The 21,022-nt window shown below is 37.8% G+C and overlaps 1 protein-coding gene and 1 long non-coding RNA gene across 4 annotated transcripts in view; one reads left to right on the top strand and one right to left on the bottom strand.

The window, feature by feature from the left end:
- The window catches only part of ppl (periplakin), a 31,850-nt gene extending 16,271 nt beyond the window's left edge, over positions 1–15,579 (bottom strand). Inside the window, exons 1-8 of the mRNA XM_088436246.1 lie at positions 15,411–15,579; positions 7,086–7,185; positions 4,082–4,236; positions 3,812–3,932; positions 2,460–2,585; positions 2,209–2,250; positions 1,812–1,973; positions 621–728 (exon numbers count right to left, since the gene is read on the bottom strand). Of these exons, the coding sequence (XP_088292372.1) occupies positions 621–728; positions 1,812–1,973; positions 2,209–2,250; positions 2,460–2,585; positions 3,812–3,932; positions 4,082–4,236; positions 7,086–7,185; positions 15,411–15,457 (861 nt within the window). The 5' untranslated portion in view covers positions 15,458–15,579. The remainder of the gene's footprint in view (positions 1–620; positions 729–1,811; positions 1,974–2,208; positions 2,251–2,459; positions 2,586–3,811; positions 3,933–4,081; positions 4,237–7,085; positions 7,186–15,410) is intronic.
- The window catches only part of LOC148410108 (uncharacterized), a 67,398-nt gene that overhangs the window by 34,820 nt on the left and 11,556 nt on the right, over positions 1–21,022 (top strand). The window contains exons 3-4 of one of the 3 annotated variants that reach the window (XR_015868102.1): positions 2,474–2,548; positions 3,149–4,222. This is a non-coding gene — a long non-coding RNA (uncharacterized LOC148410108). Of the gene's footprint in view, positions 1–2,473; positions 2,549–3,148; positions 4,223–21,022 lie in introns of those variants that run through there. The other 2 variants (XR_015868103.1, XR_015868105.1) reach the window with 2 other exon arrangements.

Raw genomic sequence — 21,022 nt, 5'->3', positions numbered from 1 at the left:
CTACCACGGCCGGCTTCGGAACATATCTACCGCGATAAACAAGGGTTCACTGTATATATTTAAAACACATGTTAATAGACTGGAAAAGCACATTTTGAGCCCAGAAAAAACATGATTTTACAATACATCTGAAACAATTTTGAAAGCATGTCTTTGGTCACTTGTTTTAGATATATATTTAGAAGAAGTGGCTCATGACTTTCTTTTTGATAAACTATGAGAGTAAAATTAACTTACACTTACAAACTATTCTAGTAAAATTTACTTTTAACTTATGAATGAAAAAAGCTTCATTGAGCATTAGGCAGGGGACACCCTGAACTGGTTGCCAGCTAATTGCAGGGCACACAAAGATTAACAACCATCCACACCTAAGGACAATCAGAGACCAGTAAAACTTCCATGCATGACCGCCCGGAGGAAGCCCACATGAGCATGGGGAAAACATGTGGACTCCACACAGGAAGGTCGGGGGGAAGCTGGAATTGAACTGAATTATGAGGCTGTGTGTGTGAACCACTTCACTACCCTGTCGTCCTAAATATTAAATTCATGTACCAAAAGAACTACAAATAAAAGTGTGTAATTTGCTGAAAAGGAAACAAAACAATATGTGATACCTCAATAACATTTGCCCCTGGATGCTTCGCTGCAATCAACCTTTCTCCATCTTCATTAAGCTTGGTGATTGTTGCTTCCTTGGACTCCAGACATTTGCTGATGAAGTTCTGTTGGGACATACATAGTGATGATTGATGATAGTGAGCATACATCCATCCGTTCATTTTCTGTAGCCCCTTATTCTCACTCAAGTTGCTGTCTTGCTGGTGCCTATCGCAGCTGGCGGACAACCTGAACTGGATGCCAACCAATTGAAGGGCAAATAGGAACAAACAACCATTCACACACTCAAAAACATGTAAGGACAATTTTGAGTTTCCAATACATCTGCCATGCATGTTTTTAGAGTGCGGGAGGAAGCCAGAGTGGCCGGAGAAAACCCACATGGGCTCAGGGAAAACATTACTGCAGTGTTTGCTGTCTACACTTAAGGCATTGACTGCGCCGCGGACTAAATTTAAGGCATTAACTGTGCCGCGGTGAGCAAAAGGTTGGGAAACACTGCTCTACTGGAAGGCTGTACCCAGCTGGAATTGAAACGGACATTGAACTGTGAGACAGACATGCTAACTCTTCCACCGAGCCGTCCTGAGCCCTACAAGTTTTTATTTTTAAGTGTTTGCAATAGGCTGTGAACATGGAAGAAAACCGACTTTTATTCATTGACTGTACTATAGTTTGTTTCTGAATGGAATGGATAGATAGATAGATACTGTAGACCGTAGGTGTCGAACTCCAGTCCTGGAGGGCCGGCATCCTGCATGTTTTCCGGTTTTCTTTCCCCAACACACCTGATTCAAATGATTAGCTCATTAGCAAGCTCTGCAGGAGCTTCAAAATGATCCCAATCATTTGAATCAGGTGTTTTTGAGGGAAAAGGTTTGAAAACAGGTAGGATATCGGCCCTCGAGGACTGGAGTTCGACACCTGTGCTGTAGACCGACCGACCGACCGGACCGGACCGGACCGACCGACCGACCGACCGACCAACAGACAGATAGATAGATAGATAGATAGATAGATAGATAGATAGATAGATAATTTGCTTCTTTGAGAATGCAATGTTTGTGGTTGAACAAACTTGCTGGTTTTTGAAAAGTAATCATTTTGGAGGTGCGAGGATTCTGCCCACTGATCCAGGATTGGGAATCTAAATACTCACTATTGTTGATAGTATTTTCAGTGTGTACCTCATAGTGCCTCTGACGGGCAGGGTAGTCTAAGTTGCTGTCACTCCAATCATAGTTGATTCTCTCATCAGCCTGCTGGTCCATCCAATAAAGCTCATTGGTGCAGCGTTGCATATAATCACGCAGGCTCAGCAGGTGGCGCTGGCGATCACTGGAAAGGGCCTATGGGGTGGTTGCACAATACAGTAACTTTTGGAAGTTTGTGGACTAAATTAATCTCAAACAAATTCTGACAGAGCTAGCTAAATGCAGATGTGTTGTGCTACTGAATGATTATGATTATGATTACATTAATTGTGTGATGATGATGTCACAGGTTATGCAGTAGAATGTTGTAAACAGCATATGCATATGCATCCAAGTATGAATGAGCTAACTGGCATGTGAGTTCAATTACCAGCAGTTTGTTGTACTTCATCTGAAGGCCACTGACATATTCCTGTAGACATACAGATAAAATATAATAGGGTGACACTTGCTTGACTCTGCTTCGGATGGTGTTTTCCTTTAGGTATTGATTCTAATGCTTTTCACATGAAAAAAAAAATACATGTGTTTGTTTAGCTAATTTACTGAAAATGTCATCAACAAAATTGAATAATTATGTTGCACGTGTGTTTTTGTTTATTTATTTTTGTCTCTATGTACCTTGTCACCACCAGCAGAAATGTGAGGAGCCAATGCCTCCACCTCACTATGGAAGATGTTGTGCTCCTCTAAGTCATTCTCCACAGATGGTAAGTCCTGGCCAAAACCCTTGTTGCTCAGATTGTCCTAGGAAACCAGTTACATATAAGAAAACATGCACCGTTACTCACACACATCACGGTTAATGATACAAAGTAGGCTAATCATCATTATCGCCGTTAAGGATTGTGTGGTGTGCTGGAGTCTATCACAGATCTTCGCAAAGTACAGTTTGTGGAGTACACCCTGCACTGGCTGCAAGCCAATCACAGAGCACACAAAAATCTACCAACCATTCACATTCACCTACACACTCACAGACAATCTTGAGTGCACCATATACTTCTCCAGCATCTTTTTGGAATCTGGGAGGAAACTGGAGTAAACCCACACAGGCACGAGAGAACATTCAAACGCCACATAGGAAGGAAGCGAACACACAACATCCGTACAAAGGCGGATGTGCTAGCCAGTCTGTCACCATGCTGTCTCAAAGTAATCATACTCATTTTCATATTTTTGTTTGAGCAGTTTGATTGTAAAAGTGCCTGCATAATCAAATGTACCAATCATCTTACTTTGAAAAATATTTTGATGATTACTATTATTATTTGTTTATACAAGTATTATTTTTCCTTCCCAATATGAAGATGGCTCTGTCCAAAGACGAACAAATCAATCTCGTATTCTATCAACGAGAGGATGGTATTACGGCAAAATGACGGAAGAATTTCAACTTCAATGCCTTTATCGACATCTCATTTGTGATACTATGCAATGTCAACTCCATGTATGTATACTCAATGTATATACAATGCAATGTATATGTATATGTTCATGTGAATTTTGCAAAGAGCATCAAATTATGCACTGACAATAATAGAAACCAAATTTGTCAACATTATAATTATAATATAACATAAAATAATATAATTATTATCATATAATGGTTGTGTTTTTACCATGTACCCAGACCTTATGTACACCTTGTATGTCACAGAATTGCAATATATAATTATATTAATATTGTATTAATAGAAAAAAATATAACTTATATTACAAAATATATGTTGTAATATATAACTTATATTACAAAATATATGTTGGAAACAATCCTAAATATCATTCAGTGTTTACATCTCCTGTACAGTAAATCCAGGTTGAATGAAGGAGACCATTCATTTTTAATTGCTGCCTCCACATTATTTTGGACCTTAATTGGGCTCTTAAATAAAAACTGCTTGGCTGGTTAATTGCTTTTACCAATGAAATGTCCACTGGATATGTATTTTATGCTGTATCTAACTTCCTACCAGTTTCTCATCCATCATGTTGCCCCAGTTGATGGTAGGCACCCCCTCAGTGCGGATGAGTTGGTAGATGCGGTCATGGTCCTCTCTCAGCTTAAGAACTCTCTCACGCAGCTGTTTCATGCTGCGGACACACACACACACACACACGCACGCACGCACGCACACACGCACACACACACACACACACACACACACACACACACATACATGCACGCACGCATGCATGCAAATGAAATAATCAGACAAATTGTCACTCTTGTTCTCACTTACTCTTGTTCTATCATCTCTGCCTGAGGATGCTGTAGGCGCTTGGCGTTGACAGCGTCCTCATCCAGGCCTGCAAGGAGGTCCAGAGAATTGAGGAGACGCTTTTTGGTGTCCTCCTGATAAAGTGGCTGTTTGCCTTCATTGATCTTGCTTACATCCTGCAAAAGAATAAAAACAAAAACAAGTCAAGATGAAAAAAAAAAACTCGATACAAAACAGAATTTTAACAGATGTTTGTATTTTGTGTATCATTTGTGTCAACTGCATATATATATATATATATATATATATATATATATATATATATATATATATATATATATATATATATATATATATATATACACATATATACAGTGGGCCCCCGTGTTACGAACTTAATCCGTTCAGCGGCTACGCTCGTAACTTGAACTGCTCGTATGACGGGCAATCCAAATCTATGTTAATTAGTGAATGCGTGCAACGCGTGCAAAAACCTTAGGTAAAAACATCACGACTTTATACACATATTAAAAATGAGTAACATAATCTACTGTACAGTTAAATTAAATAACATATACAAAGGAAAAATGACATTTACCTTTGGGGCGACGTGACTTGAGCTGGGTGGAGGCGGAGGGGAGCAGAGACCAACCCGCAGAATTTATATATTTATTTTCTTAAACGGGAACTTTTCTCAAACTAGAACATATCACCGGCGATTTCCTCCTCTTTAATCAATAATAGAAGAAGCCTCTCAATTTTGTTGTCGATCGAGGTCCGTCCCCCGGCAAGGAAAGTCTTGGAGGCAAGGAAGATTGCCGAGCGGTTACGGCCATACTCACGAGCAAGGTTAACCATGCGTGCGCCTCCTTCGTATTTTGTTTTATTATCTCCTGCTTGGTTTCTATTGTCATCATCCTCTTACTTCTTCCTTTACCACCACTAGCAATTTTAGAAGCCATGTCTAACAGATAAAGTTTGCAAAGTCTTAACAACATTCCTTCCTTCCGTATATATATATATATATATATATATATATATATATATATATATATATATATATATATATAAAACTTTTCGACTTACAAGCGTGGACCGCGGCGTTTTTTTGTCCCCCTCTTACGCACAAACCTTTCATCTTTTTATATATATATATATATATATATATATATATATATATATATATATATATATATATATATATATATATATACAGTCGGCCCCCGGTTTACAAACACCCTCTTTTACGAACATTTCGACTTACGAGCATGGACCGCAGAGTTTTTTGTCCCCCACTTACGCACAAACCTTTTGTCTTACGAACAATCCGACATGCCGGTCAATGTGATCGTACAATTATTTTTGCTTTGCTGCATCAACTAAATCAAATGTTCACGCTTGTCACGGTAACGCTGAACGCTATTGCTCTTACAATGTCACAATCACTGTCTCAGTCACGGTGTCAGTCACGGAGATGCCGATATGCTATTGGTCGATTAAGGTCAGAGTCCCGGTCTCACTCACGGAGATGCAGATATGCTATTGGCCGGCGTCACGTCAATCACAGAAATGCCGATATGCTATTGGCCGAACGTCGGGATGGAAGGAAGGAGAGAAAATGAGTGAAAAACGGAAGGAAGGAATGTTGTGAAGACTTTGCAAACTTTATCTGTTAGACATGGCTTCAAAAATTGCTAGTGGCGGTAAAGGAAGAAGTAAGAGGATGATGACAATAGAAACCAAGCAGGAGATAATAAAAAAATACGAAGGAAGTGCACGCATAGTTAACCTTACTCATGAGTATGGCCGTAACCGCTCAGCGATCTTCTAAGGGCAAGACTTTCCTTGCCGGGGGATGGACCTCGATCGACAACAAAATGGAGAGGCTTCTTCTATTATGAATTAAAGAGAAGGAAATCACCGGTGATATGTTCTCTTTTCAGAAAATAAATAAATAAATTCTGCGGGTTGGTCTCTGCTCCCCTCCGCCTCCACCCAGCTCAAGTCACGTCGCCCCAAAGGTAAATGTCATTTTTTTCTTTGTATATTTATGTTATTTAATTTAACCATACAGTAGATTATGTTACTAATTTTTAATATGTGAATAAAGTCATGATGTTTTTACCTAAGGTTTTTGCACGCGTTGCACTCATTCACTAATTAACATAGGTTTGGATTGCCTGTCATACGAGCAATTCGAGTTACGAGCGTAGCTGCTGAACGGATTAAGTTCGTAACACGGGGGCCCACTGTGTATATGTATATATATATATATATATATATATATATATATATATATATATATATATATATATATATATATATCGAATACCGGTTTATATTTTTTTCCCCAGAAAGCGCATGGTTCGCTGAATTTGTCATCAGACTTTTGTCAGATGATGTTGACTCTTTTAAACTACAACGCAAACTATGCCCTGGCTTTCAAAGACATAGATGCACAGTCTTCATTCACCACTTTTCTTTTTGGTTGTCCTTTTGTTTGGTTACTTGTGGGCTGCACGGTTATGGCAAAATTTTAATCACTATTATTTTGGTCAATATTAACATCACTATGATTAATCACGATTATTCATCATGTTTGGTCAAACATGTCTATTTATTGCCCCTTTTTTAAACAAGCTCTATATAAACAAGGCTTCAAAGCATGATACTTACAAATAATAATAATAAAAAACTAAAATAAATAAATAAAGTAAATAATTAAAATAATTAATTAAAACAAATGGGATACAGGGCAACACAGCTAACTTAGTGCAAACCAATGAAAACAAAATTAAGCCTGCTGCGAACCAAGCACATTATTTACTTTTAAGCTAATTATTAAAACAATTTTCATTTTACATGATGTAAATTCTCATCTATGGAAAGGAAAGAGTTAATAACCAAAAGCATACAATTTGGACTCCAACCCAAATATTGTTGCTTTATATATTTTTATTATCATTATTCAGAATCTCTGTATTTGAAGATGACTGGCAAATTGTTATTTTTAAGACTTCTGTACCTTGTTGAGGTTTTGCTCTACATCATAGATGTTCGTCTCCACTTTATCAGCATTCTTCTGTAGCTTCTCAATCAGCGCGGTCAATTCTGTCGACGTGACACTAAAAGCAACAGTGAGAAATATCAACGTTTGGAGAGAAAAAAAAAAACAATGTCATTTCAGAAGGTAAGTACCAGCAAAAACAAAAGCTTTATGTATATCCAGTACACCAAGTGGCCTTATTTATTATTCAGAATTAATGAAAATAACAATGATCAGTTTTTGACATGCCATGAAAATGTTTATTAATATGGTTGTACTAGGACTGATTTAGTAATTTAAAATAAGTACAGTTGATTTGGGGCGAAAGAGTGGCAGACTGATTAGCATGTCCGCCTAACAGTGCTGAGGCAGTGGGTTCACTTCTAACTTCGACCTTGCTGTGTGGAGTTTGTACTTTCTCTTGTACGTATACATTGATCCCCCCTACTTCGCGGTTAATGGGGGATGTCAACCCCCCGCGAAGTCTGAAACCCGCGAAGTAGGGTATCAGTTCCTGGATTTCTATAGATGCCCCAATATAGCCGCAGTAACAATAAACAATCCTTTTTTTGGTATTTATTACTTATTTTATTTCCTTTCTCCTATTATTTAACATTACATTATCTTATTAACATTATTAACATTATTGTATATTCATTAAATAACTAATATTACTTAGTTTGTTGAGAATTTGTTCTCAGGACTGGTTATCTGCACTAAGACTCCGGTGAAAAAGTCATCACGTTGAACTTCGTTTATTTTGGCTCATGTATGGTGTATCATGTAGTATCTGTTGAATAATAAATCAACAATAACGTTAAAGTCAGTCAACTAACATAAAAACACTTAATCTGTGAATTTACTGTATTTTTAGCCGACATTAGCGGGTTAGCAACAACTAACAACAATTACTAACTATAAAGTGCAACCTCTACACAAACGAACACATAAACAGAATAAACACCCATCGCTTACTAAACATAGGCAATAGCGTGCATTCTCAACATAAATGATAATAAACTATAAATATGAGCTTGTCAGTCACCGTAACGAGCCGAATGACGCACAGAGAACGTAAAACAGGAAACGGAAATGCAACGCGATCCGACAAATTAAAGGCATACATTTCAAAATAAGATAAAAAACACAAACTCTAACGCTTGAAGAATTCTTAACATAGTTATTAACTAATATTACTTAGTTATTTGATAAATACAGTACTGTATAATGTACTTTTTTGCTTTTTTCAATTTTTTTCGATTTTTGCACATTTTTTAAATTATTTTTTATTTTGAAATATTTTTAATTTTTCCTGGAAATACCCGCGAAGTACTGATACCGTGATATCTGAGACCCTAAGTAGGAGGGATCACTGTATTGTATGTTCTGCGTGCATGGGCTCCCTTTGGGTACTTTTGGGTTTTCTTCCACCTTCCAAAAAACATGCAGGATATGGAAATTGACCACTCAAAATTTTCCTTGGTTGTGTTTGTGAGTGTGACTGGTTGTTTTGTCTTTGCGTGCCGTATGATTGGCTGGTAACAACCTCAGAATGTACCCCACCTACTGCATTAAGACGTCTCGGGTAGGCTCCAGCACAACAGCAACCCTTGTGAGCATAAGCTTTCAAGATAATGGATGGATGGAAGGATGGATGGTGGATGGATTATAGTTGAGTTTTGTATTAAGAATGTCCTTTAATATTGCATAAATTATCAATTTCTCAAATACCAACAACCAACCTATGCTCAATTAAGTCCCACTGAGTGGGTTGAGTGCTGCATGAACTTTTGCACACATTGTGATCATCGCAGTCAGTTGCAGCAAAAACAAGCGTGTTTTGTTGCCTTCATCTTCACCCTAATGGAACCATTTAACTCAAAAACATAATTTACTCAAAAATCATTTACTGTATATACAGGAACACTAAAGCTCCCTATTATTATTAGTAAGCTTGATTAGCTTGTAGCACTGCTGATGTTTTACAAAATGTGAGTCATGCCGTTCGTATTAATAATTTGTTATTATATCTTTGTTTTCCAATAAATTTTAGCCTTTAAATGTTTCTTTACAATGCAATGCTCTATGTGACCCCCACTAGTGTATACATGAAACATTAATAATATTATGTTTGTGGAGTATGTATTAAGTAGTAAAATCCATCAATTTAATTTGTCTACAGTGGCAGCCATTTTGGATTTAAAATCTCACAAGTCACGACATGTCAAATGTGAAAGCACTGCATGCTAACTGCTGAGCTGTAAATAAAATTAATTAAAAAAGAATACAAGACTCATAGTCATAATACCACAGAGACCAAAGCTAAATGTATGGTAATGGCCCAGAAGGTGATCGCTGATCATTTTGAATCTCCTTGGGATGATTGAAGGATTTTACCTTCACTGTGTTGTCGTACAACAAAGCTAGACACAAATGCTAATGTGAATGCTGGTAAAGTATCCCACATTCTGTCCCTTGAAGTGATCCGCAAACTATTTCGCTCAAATGTGGCAACTGGTAACTTTCATTTGTAAGTTGCAGTGCTCATTTGGTCATTGCTTGTAAAAGTAAGATTTTTTTGGTGTATTGTAATGCTGATTGTTGTGCAGTTACAAGGAAAACTAAGAGACTCAGCTGTCCACGAGCTGTACAGTATGTTTGATACCCCTGACTTATCCTCATGAGGGTTGCGAACATGCTGGAGCCTTTCCAAGCTGTCGAGCAGTAGGGTGGAGTACACCTTGGATGCCAGCCAATCAATGGACACACAAAGACTAACAACCATTCAGACTCATGAGCGACCTAAGAATAATTGAGTGTTCAAATGAACATTTATGGGATCAATTATACATTTATGCTTGATCAATTATACATTTATGCTTGGAGTCAAAAAGTTGCGCAATAAGAAGGAGACAGTAAGTCTCAGGTTCAAAATGCATTTACAAGACGTCAGAAAATCCCAACAACAGATATTAACAAATGTTACAGTAAAATGTATTAAAATGATAGAAGGAACTTCCATTTAACATCCATCATCATATTCTTCATATTGCAACCACTGATATAACTGAATCAATTTTGATAGAAAAGTCCACTTTTTACTTTCATTGTTCATTTGTTTAGCTTCAACAGGTCTGTTTTGTACCTCTTGTCAATTTTCCAAAATGTTTCATTTTCACATTTTACTTTCTGGATCTTTGTGACTTGACTGACTTGACTTGTCACTGATACTAAAAAAAAAAAAAAAAAAAAGCAGAATTGATGTTGTTTCCGGCCTAAAGATAGCACTTTTAGATGCCTTTTCTTCCATAACAGGATCCTGCAGACGAGACCCGCAGAATTAAAACAAACATGGCGAATGAAGCTGTAAAAAAAAAAAAAGAGACAGCCATGTCGTCGATGTTCTTTTAATAGCCGCCTTCCAACTAAATACTGTAGATTATATTTAGTATGACGGCGGAGGATATATTAATGAAGGCTTCAACGTGATAGGGAGCCGCGATAGAGAAAAGCCATTTTTAATGCAGACACAATCACCACAACCACGGAGTGAAATGCTGCATTTAACTTCGGGGCCGTGTTGGCTTTCATGCCTTAAGCAAAACAGGACAAGACTGCTTTCAATAAGAACAGGATGGTTGAATATCCTCCGTTGTTTGTTTTTGTGCATCATGCGGCTGGCTCACTGCTTGACTCTCCAGAACGGGCTGCGTGATGACGTCATTACACAGCATACCTTGAAATCGAAAAAAGTACAAAAGCGGATAGGAAGCGTATCGATTTCTTTTTTAGTTTCAATATGTATCCAATGATGTTTTAAATCGATTTAAACTGAAGTGAAGGAGAATTCCTCTGGTGCAAGAGTATGAAAAAAAAGCACTTATCCATTTATTCAGTTTACTAAACTGGTTAAGTAATCTGTTTGCTAAATTTAGTAATCTGTTTGCTCAGTTGAATAATTCGTTTGCTCAGTTTAATAAACTGTGTGAATGGTTTAGTAATCCATTTGCTCAGTATAGTAGTCCTTGCGCACAGTTTCGCCATCCGTTTGCTCAGTTTAATAAACCGTGTGCACAGTTTACTGTAGACACTGTATTGAGGAAAAAAAAAATGCAGCCGACAACCGTTTATTACACACACTACAAACGCTCCCTCTTGTCACCCAGCTCACACAGCATTCACCCCGGGACACCTCCCTTCAATACAACATTTTTTTTTTCTCTTAATGCAGGGTTTACAGTAAACCGTGCGCACGGTTTATTACACTGAGCACACGGATTACTAAATTGAGCAAATGGATTACTAAATTGTGTGCACGGATTACTAAATTGAGCAACTGGATTACTAAACCATGCGCATGGTTAATTAACTGAGCAAATGTATTACTAAATTGAGCAAAAAGATTACTAAACTGAGCAAATAAATGGATTACTAAATCGGGCGCACGGTTTATTAAACTGAGCAAACATATTACTAAACTGAGCAAACTGCGCACGGTTTAGTAAACGGAGCAAATGGATTAGTGCAAAGATTTTTTTTTTCATACCCTGGCACCAGAGGGGCTCTGTAGGATCCCCTATTCTTATGTGAAGCGATTTTTTGGGACACCCCTACAAAAAACATTGTGTCTTGTGGACGCACATAGATTTGAAAGAATGTATCCCTAGCAAAAATTATTTGTCTATGATGGGGGGCCGCAGGCAAAGGAGAGCACTGAAAATTGAGAACAAGGTTGGACTGGCTTGAGGCTAATGTTGTGCAACTTTAAGAGTGGCTTAAAAAAAAAACCACTTCATCAGGTATTTTGTTTTATTGAAAAGCAAACTCACAATTTTAAACATAAAATTCTCTGACATTAACCAACAGGTCCTTATGCAAAAGAGCATATGACTTCATTTTTAAATGTCGTCAGGCTGAAGACACACACACACACACACACGCATACACACATTCACACACACACACACACACACACACACACACACACGATTGTAATGAATAGTCTTTCTCATGACAAACAGCAGGATTGTGCAAGTGAAACATGTGAAGGAATGAAATGTCATAGGTTTTCCTGCATTTTTCTTCTTTTAACGTGTTGTCAAATGCTTCCTTGGTTGCGCTTTTGCAAAGATTCAAATTTTTGCTGGTTAGGGGAAGCATTAGAGACACAATCCAAATGTTTCCACGAAGAGAGGTGCGTGATTGGGAAGAGAAGGCTCAAATATCCCTATGCAGTTCATTGTGGGTGTGGTTGTTGCTGTCATCATTTGTTTTGACCTTCAAACTTAAACACACGATCCTTTTACTAGCGACTGCTTTAAATGTGGAAATGTTGGGAGAGATATCATATCTGTAATTGCATTTGCCAAAATTCCACACTTGTAACAGGTCTAAACCTGCATGTAGTTTGAGGATTTTGTCACTGATTTTATTCTGTCTGCTCAGCAACCAACTTTTTCTTTTAATAAAACTGTAAAAGAAGAAAGAGGGCAAAATTGCATCAGAGTGGCAGCTGGTCAAGAGGGGTTGCTACAGCACCACCACGCTATTCAGGAGTCATTAAAAAAAATGAACTCTTGTCACATTGCAGTTCATCTTTCGCAGTCAGTGTTTTTTTCATTAAAAAAAAAAATCAACCTTTATTGTGAAAAAAAAAACACATTGTGAATGTTTTCCTGCATGCCAAACAGATGAGTTTACTACAAGTGCACATACCACAGGCACTCCGACAAGATGCGTGATTGGCTCTCAGCGCGACCGACCAACGAGGGCAAGAATTTTGAGAATGGATTGATTATGTCGCCAGTCTTGTCCACGCTGTTAACTTTGGTTAAGTATACCTCCAGCAGCAAAACAAGTCAAGGGACAGCCTCTTCTCTGGCAGTGACAATGTTAATTACAGTAGTGCTGCGCATATCATGCCTTCACGTGACAAAGCTGAGTGTAGCATGTGAGTGAGAGGAGTGCATGAGGTACACCAGGCGGAAGAAAGAATAATAAATTGAGTTTAACTGGTAAATTTGCTTTGATTGGTTGCTAGCTCACTCTCTTACTGCTCGGCTGACTTAGTGTTGTGTTTGTGATGAGTCATTAGATATTCCACTACTGCACATCTGCATGTGGTTTATCAACATCAAAACATTAACAGCCACTAATTTTGTAGTATGGCTTACAGTTGTCTGCAGGATCATGTTTGCATGCAAAAACTACAACAATAATAACAATAATAATATACATCATTTTAGCCATTTAAAATTATGCATGCAAAATAGTCCACTCCTCTTATTTGCAATGTTACCCTGGAGCCCCCCTCCCTAACCTCCCTAAAACCTGCTGAATGACAAGGAGCATGACGCTTAACATCTCCAAGTAGCGGAGAAACTCAGAGCAGGTCGCTCCGTATTTAAATAAAAAGCTAAAATGGGGTAAAAAATACTAATGAAAATTAAGGAAGAACTTAGGAGCCACAAAGTCAGTCAAAATGTTTCAAAGAAGCAAACTTAGCAAAAGATTCTGGGAGAGGTTGCAAGCATTTCCATCTACACCATTTATCAAAAAGAGGTACAGTCAAATACCTATCAAACCAGTTACTAAAACTTTACAACAGTGCCACACCCTCACCAGAAATGAGCACGAAACCGACGGAGCTAATGCAGCACACGTATTTTGGAAAAACAAGCAGTTTGTGGTTATATCAAGTCAGATTAAATAAAACTGGAAAGGTAGGTATTTTAAAGTTGAGCCCTACTTAATCGAAGCTTTTTGGTGGTGTAACATTCAGGTGACCGCACGGCATGTTTCACAAACGGGGCAAAATTGGTTTGTTGTTCGATATTCGGTTGACATTCGGTTTCATCTGTGTCTGCGTATTTAAACAGTGTAGTTTATAGCATATTCGTCATACTTTTATATACTGTAGGATTACTGTCAAGTAGGATTGACAGGATTTCAAATTTTACTGAAAACCGTGAACCGTGGTCCTTGTTAGGGTCCGTCAACAAATGAAACGTTTCAATATAAATTTAGCCATGAAAAATATTAACAAAAATCAATAAAATGACTTTTTACCATTCTTTTGCTGGAGTAGATCATACTTGTCCCTGTCAGTACCCTGACTACTACAAGTGAGGTTATTGTGAAAAAAAAAAAACACTTTATATGGACATACTATGCATTTAATAAATAAAAATGATCACCGAAAACAAACAATTAATGAAAATATTTTTTTCTCTTTTTGCTGTAGTAGGTCATACTGTTAATGCCCTAACTACTACAGGTGAGGTTATTGTGGAAAAAACACTATATGGCCATACTATGCATTTAACAACTGAAAATATTCAGTAAGAATCAACGAAATGACTCTTTATTTTTATTTTTGCTGGAGTAGGTCATACTTGTAATGCCCAAACCACTACAGGTGAGATTAATATGAAAAAACACTTCATATGGACATGGTGTGTGTTTATTAACTCAAAATATTATGTATTTCATAACTGAAAATATTCACTAGAAATCAATGAAACTTTATAATCATTATTTATTTATTTAAAATTATTTATTATTTAGAATTTTCACTAAAAAGCAATACAAATCAGTTGTATCTTTCTTTTTGGTGTTGTAGGTCATATTTGTAATGCTCTAACTACTACAGGTGAAGTTATTGTGAAAAAAAACACTTTATATGGCCTTACTATGCGTGTAATAACTGAAAATATTCACTGAAATCATTATAAAGACGTTTTATCTTTCTTTTGCTATAGTAATATTATACCTGATTCTGACACAAGGGGGTGTGTTTAGCTAACACATTTAATTATTCAATACATACCATGTCCATATAAAGTGCTTTTTCACAATAACCTCACTTGTAGTAGTTAACGCATTATAAGATGATCTATTATGATGATCTATTACAGCAAAAAGAAAGATAAAAAGTGAAAATATTGATTTTTAGTTAACATTTTTTTCACACTGAAACGTGTAATTCGCAGACGGTCCCCGCCGAATGTCAAGCGAATATCGAATAACAAACTAACCTAACCTCGCTAGAAAAACGCACACAAATCAAGCAACCCAAAGCTGTTAATGCAGCACACATATTATGGAAATACAAACTGTAGATGGTTAAATAAGTCAGTACAAGTGTATAAGTGTTGCATAAGTAATAGATCGGTCATAAGGTATTTTAAAGTTGAGCCGGTACACGGCATGGTAACTTAAAATCCACGATAATTACAGCAGTCTGCCTTTATGTGATGCACACAAGTGCACTGAGCCCCCCTGTAAATATGAAAGACAACTTACGTTTGTTTCACCGGACTAACGATCGAAGTTTTGCTCTTTCGTTTCATCTTTATGACAGGTGCCCCTGCTTCTAATCAAACAGCAATGCCTGCAAGTTAACTAGTCGAAAGTCTGCCGGAGAGTTGCTTCACCGCTGCCCGCGTGTGAGTGCAGAATGTCCGCTTTTTCCTCACACCCTTTACTATGGCGACGCTTCCCCCTCCCACACTCGCCCATTACCTAGATAAGTCACTTTTTGAGTTGACTTTTGCGCCCGACACCTGCCCGGTTGACAGCCAGCAGCGAACAGGGCGGGGCTTCCATCAGGTATTTAGAAGGCAAAGGCTGGTGCGCACTCACATACTCACATGCACACGCACGACTGTGTTCCACTGGCTGAACCAGTCCAACTTGACATTACCCTTTAGTTGTAAGTATGTGTGAACACTAAGGGACGAGGGCGTTATACAGTACATGAAGAATGTGACTTTGACACCATTCAGGCTTATGATAGCTTGCTTCAGAGATCGCTTAATGCTGTTCAGCACCTTCCCTGCGGAGTTTGCAATGTCTCTCTACGCCATACTCAGGGGTTCACAGAGCACTGGCACGCAAATAGAAAAGGCCAGAGGGTCATTCACAAGCTGGCGTTTTGTGACCGAAGTTTTTGGGCGGAACATAGGGTGATACTTTTTGTCAGCAATATCGTCAGCAATGAAAACAAATTCTATATTTATGTAGAATGTCACCAATCTTATACCGTGCTCAAACACTATCATTGCTTGCTCAATATATTTTGTTGTGCTCAAAATTAATCACATTTTAATGTAAAAAAAATACATCCATTTTAGATTAAAATATTTGAAAGTATTAAGTAAATTCGTCTAGGATGCAGGGGAGTAGGCAAAAAAGAGCACTGATTCAGTAAATTAAACTTGCTCAATTTTTTGGACTTGGTTGAATTCAAAACAGCACAAATAAAGAATAAAGCGTATAACAATCAACTCTACCACAATATTCAGAACCAATGATAAATAAATGTGTGTCTGTGTTGAAGATGTTAGTTTATGGAATACACCTGAAAAATGTGAATCATACACTATTTTCAAAGAAAGGTTTCAAAAGACATTGTTATACATTAATCAAACACGAAATTTGATATTGTATTAAACAGTCAATGAAAAGGTGTATGTGTATTTCTGTTTTGTGTTATTCACGACATCTTACATTATTTTACTATATTTATTTACTTAGTATTTAAATATCATCCAATAACTTAGTGAAAACACAGGGGTAAGACCTGACAAGTTTGTGAACATCTTCCTACCTCTTTTGAACTTGTAAACTGCTGAACCCGCTATACTTGTTATTTTTTTTCTTTAATTTTAGTTTTCTTATTTTGTTGTCTTTATTTCCTTTAGTATTGTGTTTATACGTTTGATTTAAATGAGTGTCATACTGTCTTTTTTGGTAACTGGTTTTAGTCTTTTTCATTTTTTCTGAGCAGCTTGCTTGCAATACACTAGATAATTTGCTTTACTATTTACAATCATGCATATTTGCATATTTTGTGTTAGTATCCCCTGGTTTCACTCCACTCATGGTAACAATCAAAGTTAGTCAAAACTCAGGAACAATGGCTTTTTCTATTTTCCTATTTTCATCGAACACACTCCACCCTGTTGTTACACTGAAGAGGTTATTAGTCATTAGAGAAGAACTGTGTGGATTAATGATGTATACTATGCAAACACAGCCACTTCACAATTTGTATTTGTATAGTAGCGTTTAAAGAAGTAAAGTACAAAAAAGTAAAGAAAATAAATAAATGACTTAAAATGACAACATTGCATTTTCTTTTTGTTAATCACAAGTCTGACAAATTTTGGTAATAAATACAGACCATGTTAATTGATATAGATCCCCGCAAGTATTGCAGGTTCTCACAAATTTCTCTAGCATAGCCCACACACGAATCATGTGTGTGGAATGCCGCTCTCAGGTGTGGCAGGTGAAGTTGCTACTTTAGCATGCATAGTCACAGAATAGCATTTGGTCTTGCTGTTTTTAAAGTAAAAGGATCATTTTTGTTGTTGCGTTCAAAGAGTCTCTTTTGAGACTATTGCATGACTATGTTTACTACTCTGCATTCAAGAATGTTTTGTGGTGTATTTAAATGATCTGCTCTTTCATTTCTTACTTACTTTTATAGGAAAAATTTAACAATTTTCTTGTCAAATGAAAAAAATAACCAGTAAACGTACAGCTTTGAAAACAATCTGACAAATATTTCCGGCAAAGATTTCATAACCAGTACAATGTTGCCTTCAAGTACAACTTGACGTTGTTCCAACTTTGTTTCCGGCTTTGTCTCACAAGCAAAAATTTGAGACCTGTGCTGTATGGTGGCCCTGAACTCAAATCAGCACAATTCACAAGCAACAATCTTGGGGGGAAAATGGGTTTTTAACTACCACTCCCATTTAGTTTACTGTTGAACAAAACATAAAACAAAGAATGAAATAATTTGGGTTATTAAAAAATATATACAGTATCACCCTAGTGAAAAGACAAAAGAAAAGCTGTCTAAACAAAGAAATTCAAAGAGGACTACATTGAATTTGGATTTTTTTTTTTTTTAAACAACCATGTTTGGCTTAAATTATTATTATTTTTTATTTGTTTCTGCAAACAATTGCAATAGGAGTCCTTGGAAAATTTGCTTTCTTAAAGGGGTCCCAGACTCTAAAATCTTTGAGAATCCCTGCTTTAAAGAAAGTATATTTGAACATAAAGCGTAGTAGAGCGACACATGTTAATTGCCAATACAACAATACTCATAGGCATATAAAACTACTAATATTACTGCAGATTACTAAATCCTGTACAATAGTCTAGCGGCCAGTGATATTTTGGTTGTGTTTTTTGGGGAGGTTAGAATGAATTTATGTTATTGGAATTAATTTACAATGAGATATTTTGAGACAACTATTTAGGGTTGCAGGCGTGGACACAGAAGAAAATATATCTGAGAATATCACTGTTAAATCAGTCAATGTACATAAAACACTAGATCAACTAAGCCTGAGGGCCTAGTTTCAAAGAGCTGAAGGTTGTCATAAAAGTTGCTCCATAACTGTAAGATAATGTCCAGAAAATGATATGTATTTCGGATAAGTATTAAAGAAGGGTGTAATCTGTAAGTCATATCAGTACAACCCTATGATTGGAATGTCTGCCTTGATGGCTTAACTGGTTTAGCACCATTCTTGGTAAAATACAGTAAGTTGTGTATCAGCAAGCCCTACACAGTACAACCGCTGATCTTATCAGAACACCAATGAAATGCTGTATATGTACTTAACCCTTAAAGGCCCAAAAAAACAAACTCCAGTTCTCAAGGGCCTGTGTCCTGCATGTTTTCCAAATCTCTCTTTGCAGCACACCTGATTCAAATGATCAGGATCATAATGAAGTTCCCGCAGAGCTGGTTGATGAGCTGATCATTTGAATCAGGTGTGTTGCAAAGAGAGATTTGGAAAACATGCAGGACACAGGCCTTTGAGAACTGGAGTTTTTTTTTTTTTGGGGGGGGGACTTTGAAGGGTTAAAAGGCATTGGAAGACTCTATTACAGTGGTTCTTAACCTTGTTGGAGGCACCGAACCCCATCGGTTTCATTTACTCATTCACCGAACCCTTCTTTAGTAAAAAATAAAATATGATTTTTTTACTGGTGCACGAAATGAATTGTGCATTAATATCACCTTGTTCAAATAACAAAACCAACACATTGGGTAAAAGTATCAGTTCCCCGCCGCCAAGTCGTGACTCCGCACGGCGATGGACCCTTTAGATTGCCGGCAGCAGGAGCTTATTTGCCTGGAACGGCGCTCAGGAGATAACAGGCTAATTCCAGTGTGTGGTCCCGACTGAGAAGGAGGTCTCCCTCTTGCTGCTTATCCAGTGCTCTCAAAGCGTAGGGAGTCTCACTCAGACACATATACAGCCCTCCCTAAGCGGTCTGATAGGGAGGTCTCACTCTGCTGCAAAAACCAGCAACCTCAAAGCAGACCGGTAGGAAATCTCAGAGCAGGACGCTTTCAATGACTGTGGCCACTAACTGCAGACTAGACCGAGGGGTGGACCTCTGCGGCAGAGGCTCCACCGAACCCCTGAGACCGAGGTTTGATCAAACCCAGGTTAAGAACCACTGCTCTAGTAGTTCATTTGCTCTTCTTTCAGGCACTATACTTTTTATCTGCTTAACAGTGTGACTTGTGGTTTAAAGGGACACTGTAAGATTTGACAGTTTTTCATTATGAACAGCAGGAGGTGCTTCATTTACCATTGGCCATAGCTAACATGGCAGTAATATCATTTATCGATAACTAGACCTACGGTTATACTGTATTTAAAACATACTCTTGGTCATTAAGAATACATTTATTTGTAAGTTTTTAAAATTTATAATAGTTTAATTTATTCTTTTTTAATGAAAACATTTCTAAATCTTACAGTGTCCCTTTAAGTATCCTTAAGCAAGACACCCAAAGACCTTGCTCACAAGCGCAGTTTGAAGAAATTAGGGTTGTCCCGATACCGATACTGGTATTTGGTACTCGCCCCGATACTAGCGTATTTTATGTACTCGTACTTGGTTCTGAGTCCACCCGATACCATTACGTCATCAACATGCTGCCGTGCTGTGTGTGACATGTGCTAGATTCAGAGCGGAAGTTATGAGGGGGGAAAGAAGAGGCAGCAAAACAGGTGGGCACGGTCTTGTGTGTTTGTTTAAGGAGTTTGAACATACTTTAAGATTTGTGATGCTAACCATAGCAAGGTCGAGTGCAACGTATGCGGAATTAAAGTGTCCAGAGGAGGCGCGAACCCTAGAACATTTAACACGAGTAACCTGGTCATACATCTTAAGAACAAGCATGATACAGAGTACAAGGAGTTTTCCACTTCTACCAGCAGAAGCACAACGCAACCGACTTTGGAGCAAACACTGCGAAAGTGAGAAAGGATGTCAAAAGAAAACCCACTGTGCATCCAAATAACAGAAGCTCTCTCATTGCTCATTGCTCATGACGACCAACCCTTCTCAATTGTAGAAAATTGCTGTCATTACAACTACATGTTGTGAAACAGTACATACAAGACATTCTGCAGAACGTACCAGCTTTCAGCTTCACAACTGATATTTGGAGTTGCAGTGTCAGTCCGATTTCCCTCATTAATTTAACTGCGCAGTGGATTGTGGAGGATTACACGTGCAAAAGTGCCATTCTCCACGCAAAGCATTTTCCGGGTTCACATACGGCCAGAGCCATCACTAATGTGTTTGAGGGGATGCTTGAGGCATGGGGAATACCGAAAAGTTCTGTTCGCGTTGTTACAGTGCAGCAAACATGATCAAGGCCATGCGTGAAGCTGAACTGCCTCGCCTTTCGTGTGTAGCCCACACGCTTCAATTGGCTGTTGACGAGGGGCTGTTGTCTCAGAGGAGTGTGTCAGACGCGGTGGCTGTTGGGCGCAAAATTGTGGGGAATTTTAAACATTCAACATTAGCCTACTCACGCCTGGAAGACGTCCAGCTCAGTCTCCTACAGCCGCCAGCAAGGTTAC

This window comes from Hippichthys cyanospilos, chromosome 16 (genome assembly GCF_059441005.1).
Source record: "Hippichthys cyanospilos isolate Australia breed blue-spotted pipefish chromosome 16, RoL_Hcya_1.0, whole genome shotgun sequence".
Classification (NCBI taxonomy): domain Eukaryota; kingdom Metazoa; phylum Chordata; class Actinopteri; order Syngnathiformes; family Syngnathidae; genus Hippichthys; species Hippichthys cyanospilos.
Note: the sequence above shows the minus strand (reverse complement) of the source record. Positions and strands in the feature narration are given on the sequence as shown.